The sequence below is a fragment of the Drosophila bipectinata genome, chromosome 2L, assembly GCF_030179905.1.
Source record: "Drosophila bipectinata strain 14024-0381.07 chromosome 2L, DbipHiC1v2, whole genome shotgun sequence".
Classification (NCBI taxonomy): Eukaryota; Metazoa; Arthropoda; class Insecta; order Diptera; family Drosophilidae; genus Drosophila; species Drosophila bipectinata.
In genome coordinates, this window is record NC_091736.1 from 23,069,753 (window position 1) to 23,081,862 (window position 12,110).

At 33.4% G+C, this 12,110-nt stretch overlaps 1 protein-coding gene across 6 annotated transcripts in view; it reads right to left on the reverse strand.

Annotated features, from left to right (window-relative positions):
- Positions 1-1,911: 1,911 nt before the first annotated feature.
- LOC108133719 (scavenger receptor class B member 1) overlaps positions 1,912-12,110 on the reverse strand; it is a 128,906-nt gene continuing 118,707 nt past the window's right edge. For all 6 annotated transcript variants that reach the window (XM_070277841.1, XM_070277842.1, XM_043213825.2 and 3 more), the window contains 3 exons: positions 7,334-7,459; positions 6,748-7,266; positions 1,912-2,372 (listed from right to left, as the gene is read on the reverse strand). In XM_070277841.1, coding sequence (XP_070133942.1) covers positions 6,805-7,266; positions 7,334-7,459 — 588 coding nt within the window. In that variant the 3' untranslated portion in view covers positions 1,912-2,372; positions 6,748-6,804. The remainder of the gene's footprint in view (positions 2,373-6,747; positions 7,267-7,333; positions 7,460-12,110) is intronic.

Below are 12,110 nucleotides of genomic sequence, written 5' to 3' on the forward strand. Positions count from 1 at the left end.
GTCGTAAACCTGTTTCAAGGCATTCTAGAAGCGTAACATGCTCATCTCGCCAAAAACAACAAGCTGGTAACGAAAGTCTACCTTTTGCAGATTTCCTCAAGAATGTCTATGGTTTTTTTTTCATCTTTAGAGTGAAGCTTTTTTGGAGATAAAGAGAGTTTATTAAAACATTCCTTGGTATCTATATCGATTTCGACCCAGTTGCATTAAAAATTATATAGCAAAACATGTTTTCTTGAGTTGCCTATTTCTTGGATTCCATTCTCCATTCTAGAGTAAATTTTGCAGCAATGGGTTCGTTGCGTTTTTCTTGACGGATTCTGCGGGAACTGCCAATGCCTAGTTGTTCGTGCAAATAAGAAGCGTGGTCTGCCGGTTAGGCATAGTGGTCCACTAGGCATCAGGAGTTTACTATCAGGATTTACTGATGACCTTCATCCAGAATCCGTAACTCTGTGTTGATGGAAACGTTTATTAAATGATGGAAACTCCTTTCCTGTTCTTCACGATGAGCACTTACTATCTCTTAAATGGGCCAAGCATCCAGTAGGACTTTTTACTTTCGAGTCGCGCTTGGAGAAATATTTGAGCACTTACTATCTCTTAAATGCGCCAAGCATCCAGTAGGAATTTTTTACTTCCGAGTCGCGCTTGGAGAAATATTTGTGACGATGGGCCTTCTTTGGCGATTCTTTGTTTTTAATTTATAATGAGTAAGTAACTTATCGACGAGTTTCGCAGGAGTCGCAGAGCCGCAGGAGTTGCGAGCTTCCATCTATAAGTAACTCCAGCTTATCCTTAAGCACGTTGATTTTACGGATCCTGTGGATCCTCGTATAAGTAGATCGAAAACCTTCTGAAATCGTCCCAAAAATGTTTTCAGTTGATTATTGGCGTCTGGAACCAGTGTCGGTATTTGCAGCGTGTCCCGAACCAACTCGTATTCTTTTCCCTTCAAACATTTTAAAATCGGCAAAATATTTTCTGCGCTCGAAAAGCCGGCAATTTTCTTTAGCTTATTCGTTAAGTAATTTGACTTTATATTATAGTAAATATTAAAAGTAAAAACATGAGAGCTTTAAAAAACTGTACTTTAAAGTAAATTTTAAAAGTAAAGAGCAAGAAAGCTGTTCAAACATTAGGTTGAACATAACAAATTAAAGATTAAATAATTTTAAATATTTCTTGCACAAATTATTAAAAGAAAAAAATGTATTAACAAAATACAAAAACAAACATTTATACAGTTCACTAAAAATTATAATCGAAGAAAAGTTTAAAGTAACATCAAATTTATTTAAAAATTATAATCAAAGAAAACCACATCAAATTTAAGCCTCTTTTTGTGGCCCTTTCCAGAATGTTCAAGCATTGAACACTATTTTTTATAGAAATTCTTAAGTTCAAGGGATCGGACCCATGAAATACGAGTCAAACAGCATAATCTAAAACCGATCCCCTGCAGCCTAACACAAACAAATACATAAGTGGTGCGCTTATCGCACTGGAGAAAGGGTCGCATAGCAGGTCAACGTGCAGTGCGTTGATAAGTCGTTTTAAATACATAGGTTTAAGATTCTCATGTATCGTACTTATAAGAGAACTTTGACGAATAAAATCAGTTTCCATAAGGAGCTCATTGGAGTACGACCTTTATTTTGGGGCTCCTCTTAACATTTGTTTTTTTTTTTTTTTAAATTATTTAATCTTTTATATGTTATGTTCAACCTAAGTTTTGAACAAAAGCTTTAAACATCTAGTTTTTTTGGCTAATGGTAAACCAACAGTGTGGGTATTTATCCATATCTGGTATTTCCAGATATATCATTATCCTTTATAGAAAATTCTGTTTGCCTGTTGTGGGGTATAAGTGTTTTCTCAAACAGTAATTTAAATAACGACCACTTTAGATTCCTCTAAATATTCAAAAATTATTTTTATTCATGACTTTTTAAGTCTCTTCTATATAATTATTTAAAAAATTTAAACATACTCCTTACGTACGTAACCTTATTAAAGTATAGAAAAATCGTAAACTTTTTCTTGTAAAATTATTAATGGGCACATACAATTGAATTATCATTGTTTCCCATCAATTGTTGGATTTTTTTTTTGTTTTAGATTGATTTTTATTAACATAGTTCCTAAAATTATTTTTTTTTCTTTTTTCCCAAACCTATCACAGTAGCAAACCAAACTTTGAAATATATAACATTATATGCTTCAAAGATGTTACCAGAACAACCAAGCTTATTTTTTTATTTGTAATACAATCAGTCAGTTATGATCCATCCTTCGCGTTCATTATTTATCTGGTATCTGAGGCTCCGTATAGAAGAAGAACAGCTGGTAACCACACTATTGAACAATATCTTGAAGAAAAAAAGAAATTAAAACGGAAAATTAGCAGTTGCAATGAATAAGATTTAATGAAATTCTTGAACATACTGTCAATAAATTGAAGAGAAAATCGAACTACATATTATATATTTAAAATATATTCATACCATATTCATACCAAAGACCGCACTGTTGCCCCTAACCTTTTTTTTTCTTCGCGGTCTTTTCGAATTTTGGAAATGACTTGTGCATCAATTAGAGAATCAGTTAGCATTTCTGTACTCATCATAAAGCGCAGACAACCGAGGGGCGCTCGAGAAAAGATTAATTTTTTATATTAAGCTAAGAAGCTAGCTAAGAAATAGAGGACTAAAGTTTATAGTCCTTCTATTAGGAATGTACAAATTTTAGGGGTTATATACAGTTGAACCACGCAAAAAAAAATGAAAAATTATCGATTTTTTTTTGACACCATAAAAAATATTTATTAAAAATTTGTTTCTGGGTACCCATAAAAATTTTTGCATAAAAAAATATTAAATAATAAAAATGTTATGGCCGAATTCCTAGATCGTCTTTTTTCGATGGTGACTTGCGGTGGACATCATATCCCAAGAACGGGTCATCCGAAATCCAAAAAAATGTTGTTAGTATATTGTATTGCCTAGTCCGTGAGCGATGGATTTGTAAAAATTTTGTTAAAAAAAAAAAAAAAAGCGACGGTTTTAACAAAAAACGTACTTTTTCAAGGTATAAGATTTTCGATTTTTATGCTCTAAAAAAGGGTTTTCAAAAAAATTGAAAATTCTTCGTCCAAGGACTAGCTATTATTATAATAAATAAGTGGTCAAAATTTGGTGTTGATCGGATTAATAGTTTTTCAGTACTCGTAGTAAAAGGTAATTCTGAAAAAACAAGATTCTGAGATAATCGCGTTTAAAGTTTCAAGTTCGTTCAAGTTTGATGTGCAGATAGTGCGCTATAAATAGCTACAACTTCGGTTCTAGTGCTCCGATCGGTATGAATTTTTGTGAGAGTATTCTACTTTATTTATATAAACGATTTTTTCATCTATCACAACTGTATATAACCCCATAAGCGTGTTAGTAAATTCTAGCTATCTACATCGCCAATAATTAGGTTATGCAAAAAAACTACACCGAGCATTGTCGTACGATTTGTTAAGGTAAGTTTGTAAGTCTACTATTATAAGATGGAAGGTGAAGATTTGCATCCCAGACTTTTGTACGGATTCCACGCGGTCCTGATGTACTCTGTATTGGGGACACCAGACACATGAACCGTACTCCAGTATCGGACAGACAAAAAAAAAAGAAATAAAACGTTTTGGTTATATACGGGTCATTAAATTCTTTTGACCACCTTTTAATAAAACCAAGGACTCCTTTAGCCTTATTAATCATTAAGGAAATATGGTCGGCAAATTTAAGTTTAATGGCTAATAGGACGCCGACATCATTAACCTGAGCTAATTTCTCTAAGGCAATCCCATAAAGAGTATACGGAGCGTGCAGTAGGCAAGAGCGATAAAAAGACATAAACTTGCATTTTGATCCATTAGGTATTAAATCGATAGTTAAGTACCACTTTTGAAAATTATCAAGGCTAGACTGAAAACTGCTTTTGGCAGAGATGGATTTGTACTGAAGAAAAAGATTTATATCATCTGCATACATAAGAACTAGAGAGTTAAAGCAGGGGGCAAGTCATTTATAAAAAGAGTCATAGTTCTAAAAGCCTACCTAACGAATTTCTAACATGGTTAATTTGACCTAGGGACATGTCAAACATGCCCGCATTAAGATGGTAAGTTATCGCCGTTGCACCACTTGAATTCTGGGATATTAAAGCCGCCCACAGCTACGAGCGGGTCACGATCAGTCATAAGATTAAAAACGGATTGAATAGCGGACAAATGCTGCCGATATCTGGGCGGTTTGGACTAAGGCGGTACATATGAACATGTAATGTATAAAGATTTCGCGGACAAAATGATTTTAAGGGGAGGTTCTTTCTGATTTTTTTGAAAAAATCGATTTTTTAATAAAGTGAAAGTTACATATGTGTAGAATATACGTGCCAAGGGATATTTCGACACGCCGCGTATTTCTTGAGCTAGAGCGTGTCAAACATGCCCATTATAACAAGAAAGCTATCTCAAGGCAAAGTTTCTAAAAACTTTAAACGCGTTTTTCTCGGAACCATGTTTTCAAACCTCTTGTCGCGCACAGGGCTTGTTCTATTGATCCGATTTCCTTCATTCAAAAAATGTTTCGGACATTCAAAAAAAAAATTCATTCATTTATAGAATTTAATTCAAATTTTTTGTATGCCTTATACCTAAAATTGCCATAAAAAATTGTTTATTTATAATTTTTAAACGAGATCAAAGTAAAAAAAATGTCAATTTTTTTTTAAACGTCCATGAAATTGGTTTATTTTTACCAAAATCAAAGTTTCCTTAATTTTCGGAAAAATCCAAAAGAACCTTCCCTTAATGCAAATAAATTCCATGTCAATTCTATCAGGTCGATCCCGTCTAAAAGTGGTGTACTTACTTGGAAAAACTTCGGAGCTAAAGATCTCCAGTTTTTGCCAAGTTTCTGTAAAGGCTATAATATGGGATGCAAATGAGATGCATCAGAATATAGTTTGGGGAGTTTGATACGTAGCCCCCTAGTATTCTGATTGGTAAGTGTTAAGGACGATACTAGTTTTTTGGGTTAGTGGACGAAAAAGAGGTGGAAGGTTGTTCAGCCGTTCTATGTAAGGAACTTTCACTCCCACTGGTTTTAAAACTGTTTTTTTTCACGGAACTAGTAAATTCTTAATTTACTTTGCAAAATCTTATTTTAACCAAATAAGATAATAGAAGAAAAATTCAAAATTAGTATGGGAAAATTTTATTAGTATGGGACAATGTGCTTCACCCACAAATTAGCTTTTTTAAAGGGTAAATGGAATGGGGGTATACCAGTATATAATTACTATGTATGCAAATATGTACATATGGCGTAATACTACGCCAAGATAAATATATTAAAAACGCAATTTAATCCCAATTTTGACGACAGGCCAAAAATAAAAAATATTTGATTACGTATTATTTAAGCAAAATGAAAAAGGAATTTTCTCTTAAAAGTCTAAGCTTTTCTTAGGCATACCAGATTTTACTGGAAATATAACAGTACGTTCTAAAAATAGCCTTGCAATTATGAACTCGTGCTAATTTTCGCAACGCAGCTGCGCTCAGAAAGTGGTAAAAATATATCAAAGCAGTTAAAGGTGACTCTTTGTGCTGTTCCGCTGTTAGTTTGTCTTCGTCTGCAGTGGTTTATGTTTTTGCCAAACTAATAATTTATGAATCACGAACCGTTTTTTGTTATTTTATTTTAAAATCACAAAATTTTAATTATTCTCGGAGCAAAAAAATAAAAATCTGAAATAATCCAGACCACATACATATACAGGTACCATTTAGTCCCCTGATTTTTTTCACATATACAGGTACCATTTTGTCCCGTGACAAATTTTTCACTATCACCACTCTTACCACTAAAAATTTGAAAAATTTAATATGAAGCTTCTATAAATCATATAAAACCATTTTTTCTATGGAAGATTTCGTAGTTTTTATTGAAATCAGTAAAACATACTTTATTTTAATTTTGGATCAAAGTAAAAGTACAAAAACATTTTATTGAATTTGTTATAGTTGTTTAAGCTTTTAATTTTTAATTAATTAGGAACTTTGAATATCATTTTTTGAAACAGTCATAGCCATCTACAAAAATTATAATGATTTTCTGAACCAAGATTGTCAAAGAGATTTGTTTTTATCATGGAAATTGTCCAAATTTGTAAACCTTATAGATAATCCTTGCCGAATTTGCTGCTATAGTTAAAAAATCAAAGTCTGAAGCTTTTGGATTCTTTTAATATACAAAATCGTCAAATTTTTATTGGTACGGAAGGATGATATGGTCTAAAAAGGTATCATGTATATGTGGTCTGAGAGCTCATATCAACTCAATAGTGATCCTGATCAAGAATATATATATATTTTATAGTGTCGGAGATGTCTTCTTCACTGCGTTGCACACTTTTGACCAATATTATAATACCCTCTACAAATTTTCTCAAATTTTCATAGTTTCAAAAAATGTTTCTAATAACTTTGGAGCGGGTTTTAAAGAGTTATTTCTTAATAGTATACCAAATTCATAAATGTTTAAATAAGTCATTTCCGCGAAAGCATCGAGTCAATTTTGATCGAAATCAAAATTTCAATACCAATCCACCTCATAGTATAACAATAATTGACGTTATAGTTTCCATAACATGTTTAAATAAATTTTTGACTTAACAAATTGACTTCATACATACTTCCAGTTTGAAAAAATCCGAAGTCTGCAGATCCTAGTTTTATTTTTCAGTATTACTTCAAACGCTTAAAACATTCGATTTAGAATTTGGTGTTTTGCTGCTTTTTTCATTCTCGGTGGTTTCCTCGGAATCTGACAAAGCTGGTTCTATTTCCAAAGCTAATTTCGACAACCTACGTAGATCCTGAAACTTTGAATCTATTTCGTCACATGGTTTCATTGTATGTTTGTCTTCTAGTCGATCATTAATCAATTTCATTTCGCATGCTCCGGGAGCTTGATTGGGCGCCACACCTGAGAGATTTTGAATAATATTGACCCGAGCAAACTTTCTCTCGGAAATGGAGGTCGTCTTGCGCGCGTAATTAGACATTTGTAGTGTGGCCTTGGTAATAGCACATCCAAGGAAACCTACTCCTAATAAAAGTGCACTCCAGAAGGACAAAGGATTAACCCACGGCAGTAGGTTCAGATAAAAGTTAAAGCGGGAGTCTAGGAAGTCCGGAAGCTTAGGCATCATCTGAAATTGAATTGTTTATTTTTAGACAGAAAATTCAGAAAATAAAATGTTATTTAAAGGTACATACAATCTCAAACCAAAGCATGGGCACTGTCAGGTGACTGAATTTCGAAACAGCCTGATAATTGTTCAAATTTTGAAAGTGCATATTTATTTGCACTTTTACTGACAACGAAAGTGGCAATCCTGATTCCTGTAAATGTTTAAAAGTAGCATATTAAGTGGTCAAGCTTAATGAATTTGGTATGGAATTGAAACTAAACAAACTGTCATTAAAATTGAAAATAGGTATAACCTCAAGTAAAACTTGTTGTTTTTTATACTGATTAATCTACTTTTTTATTATGCAGCCTTCTCATTTTGTTTCCAAGTTTTTTTTTCTTCAATTTGGTTCGTCATGGTTTATTCATTGGGTCTATTAAATCAAAAACCGGTAAAACTTGAGCCCAAATTGTTATTGACTGCCTGAACGATTGATTGATTCATGCTTTAATACAATAAGGTAGCACGTTTACTAAAGTTGGATAACCACTTATTTTAGAATCAGCAAAAATAGTAATTTGATTGGTGGGTGTTGCCGACTGGGCTTAGATTAAGTCAAAACCAGTTCCTTGGAAACAAGCTGACATTAGAGCACAATACAAAAGCACTGTAATGACTTTATTCAAGGTCGTAAAAGTGGCCTTTGTACATTATTTCCACTCTGTGATTATTTATATATGTATACTACAAGGTCGGATCGACTTCCTCCTGTACAGTATAATTTTCAATTACAAAAATGAAATAATTCAAAATGTAATAACGTGTTTTAAAGTGAAACCAATTAGTCGGAAATATCATACTGAAAAACAAAAAAAAAAACATATAACATTAATACTCTAGCAGGAAGTAAATTCAATAGTTCCTAGGTGTTAAATGAATTCATTTAAAAGTAAAATACGATACATAGCCTAAGCATCACAAGTTTAATAAATAAGTCACTCCCTTTAGTACAAGAATGGGCTGGAATAGCTGCAACGAATATATCATATATGTATAAATTTTGGTGACGAAAAAATTGTATATGTAGAGTTTGTAGTTTTTATGTATTGAGTCTACGTTTATCGGTAGTTTATATATGTTATATATGTATATATGTATATGTATATATGTTTTTTCTTGCACGAATAAGAATATTTTTTGAATTCCCCCTGTCGTGTGGGTTCGTCACAGGTTTTTTACCTCGTCAAAAGTTCTAGTTTCTTAAATTTATAAAAAGAGCTTATATCAAATAAGCTATTTTTATACATTTAAGAAAAGGTTACCTTTACGACCCTATAAAGTATATATGGGGATTTTCAAAAACAGGTTAACCATGACCACAAAATTGAATGTTGAAAATCATCGAATTTTTGTGTAAATAGAATTATATAAATGTTCATAATTCAATCGTTTTATTTAATATCATACTTGTTTTAATAAAAAGACAGCCTTTTAAAGGTCAAAACAATTACAACTTTTTTTTAGCGACTTTTAGCGTTTTTAGCAAAACGTATACTTTCGCTATGGAAACTTATTTCAATTTTAAATAAGCCACTGAAGATATAGCCTTTTTAATGCACCCTATGGATACGTAAATGTATCCTCTTTAAATGAGAGAGAAGTAAATTTATGAATTTAACCTCTTGAAATAGATGTCTTCCTCTTTGAAATATTCCGTCCCAATTCGCATTTGTGATGTTTACTACATTAAGCCTAGTACTCTGACGACGAAAATCCGCTGTAAACGTGTTACAGTGGCCGAGCTCCATATAAAAAAAAACGGTGTGAAAAAAGGAAGAAGAAGAAGAAATTTGTGCCTCCTAGATTTTGCCGGTACTTTAACGACGAAAATGATGGCTGTCAAATTAAATGGCGTTGCCAGATCAATTTGATTTATTTTGACACCCCAAACATGGAGCGAAAATTGAAAAAGAAATATAATTGTCGGACCGAAAAATTTTCGGCCCGCGAGGATAAAGTGAAGTTAATAACCGCACGCCCTGACCGCACGAAGCCCATATGGGATTTGACCCACAAAGTAAAATGCCCCTTTTAATGCCATAAGCCATAAGTTTTCTTTTTTTTAATCAGCTCCTTAGCGGCGAAATACATAAAGAAAACACCAAAATCCAATCGGTTTGAATTCATTTTGGCTTATTTGTTTTTCGTTTTACAAACAACAGCTGTTCAGTATTACCCTTTTCATGGCGTTTCAGGCTTTTCCTTAATTTTTTTGGTCACACTAGCTCGGTAGCCAAATAAAGAGCAATTTCGCTATCGCACGTGTTGCAGCGGAATTTCGTCGTCAGAGTACTAGGCTTTAAACTCAAATCGACTTCTATTTTGTGTACGTTCTATACCACATCTTTTAATACCCGGTACTCGTAGAGTACCAGGTTACATTTTATTCGTTTAAATTAGAGATCTGAATGAATAGCTAATAATTGTTTCGAATACATTCTAGAATGTACGATAAAACTATGCCTGTATTTTTTTGGTTTTTTTTATTCGACTAATAAAGCCCATAGGCCGTACAAATTTAAAAAAAAAAGTCTGTGGCACCGCCATATTTTTTGTCTTTTGAATAAAAATAATCGAGTACGAAAAAAAAATTGTAAATTGATTAAAAACAAGAAAGGAAAGCTAACTTCGGGGGGAGCCGAAGTTGATATACCCTTGCAGTTAAAACTGGATATAAATCGCAGGCATCGGATATAGTTGGCCGATCCTTATGAGAATATGATAATATAACCCAATTTATTATAATAAAAAATCTAAAAAAAGGCCCAAACTTCTATCTTCAAAACTACCAAAGTTGGTATTTCTACCAAAAACCATTTTCGATCGTTCAGTTAGATTGCAGCTATAAGATATAGTCGGCCGATCGTTGGTAGGTCGGATTAACTGATCAAAAATATAATCTGAACTAAGTTCCAGCTTTCTATCTTCAAAAACACGAAAGTCTGGTCATTTCCAATCGTTCAGTTATATGGCAGCTATAGGATAAAGTCGGCCGATCCCGGTCGTTCCGATTTATATACTTCGTGTAAAGGGTAGAAGGGTGTGTGCAAAAGTTTTAAGTCGATAGCTTTAAAACTGAGGAACTAGTTCGCTTAGAAACAGACAGACGGTTTTGCTTATATTAACTCAGGAGGTTTGTAATTTTTCAAGTTTGTATTTTTCTTATTATTTTTGGATTTTTGTTATTAGACCTAACTGTAGACCTCTGCATCTTCCTCTTCATCTTTCCGGTTCAAAATTAAATTCTAATTCAAACCTATCATCGAAATTCTCTTTATTACCTTCTATAAGCCCTCCTTCACTTAATAGCATTTCCAAGACTTCATGTGAAAGTTTAATTTTATTTTGCTTTTAAATGCGTTTTTCTAGGTTGACTGACGAATAATCGGTTCCTAATCTGTTGTATCCATTAAACAACGGAAAAAATCACAAAAATTATGAATTCGGTTCGCTTCGATCTAAATGCGATCTGGTTTATAGAGCTTGTTATAGAGATTTATAGAGCATCAGCTCCCTCCTCTCTAAAATACCCTACATACATACAACTATCGCTTTCTATAATATCGCATGAACGCACTTATATTATTTTCACCCTGTTTCAAATACTTTGGCATTATAAGCTTTTTATTATTTTTCGCGGTCTTTTAGAATTTGGAAATGGCTTGTGCATCAATAAGAGCATCAGCTAGCATTCCTGTATTTATCATAAAGCTTATTTGTTAGTACGTATTAAGGAGCCGCCTATATATTGCGTAACGCGCCTGAGGGGAAGGTGGTTCGGGTTAACGTCACGGCTTGTGGTCACGGGGTTCTAACCTCGCGTCATGGTTTGTCACGCAGAGGGGGGAGGGGGTCAAAAAAGTCTGAAATTCGCGTCACGCAATATATGGACGGCACCAAAGCTATTTGTAATTTGTTAAGCTAGGAGGAGTATGTAAGGAAATTTAAAATTCTATATTTTAAATTTGAGGGACAGGAAAGAGATGTTATAGAGTAGAGACCATTGTAGTTCGAACATAATACCCTAAAAGGGTCATGCAGTGCATATGCCGAACTACAATGGCTAAGGAACAGAGGACTAAAGTTTCGAGTCCTTCTATTAGGAATGTTAAATTTTTAGCGTGTTAGTAAATGCTGGCTATCTACATCCCCGTTAATTAGGTTAGACAGAAAGACTACACCGAGCATTGTCCTACGGTTTGTTAAGCTAGGTAAGTTTATTAGTAAAAGTCTGCAAATATACCACAGCATTCGCGAAGTGATACGGCTTAGGTTAACATTCTCAAAACTTAAGATTCCCAATAGATTCACAAAACACGACCGTTCGCTTAAAAAAAAGAGAGAGAAAAGCTATAAACTCAAATTCCAAAAAAGGGGAAAAAGTCAATTATCAGGCATGCTCCGGTTTTTACTTTCGGTTTTCGTTTTCGTTTTGGGACCAAAACCGAGATTTTCGTTTTTAGGTGCTCCGGTTTTCACAAGTTTTTAGTTATCGTTTTGCTATCGAAACGTTTCATTTCTCATAACTTCTTGCTGCCGAAACAGGTTATTTGAGGTTTGGTCAGCAGGAAACAACGCGAAAAAATGCCTTTTTATATTCAATTACATCTTTCGTAGCCAAAAGAATTAAGGGGAAAAGCCAGAAAAGCCAAGTTAAGGGGATGCCACCTTTTCAATGGGTTTCATTTTCTTCATTTTCAATGGGTTTCAATTTATCGCCATCCATTTGATTATACAAGTATTTTTAACTTGCTTTTTTATTCTATCAAAAGTATGGCAGCTTAGGCGATAACTTATGGTGT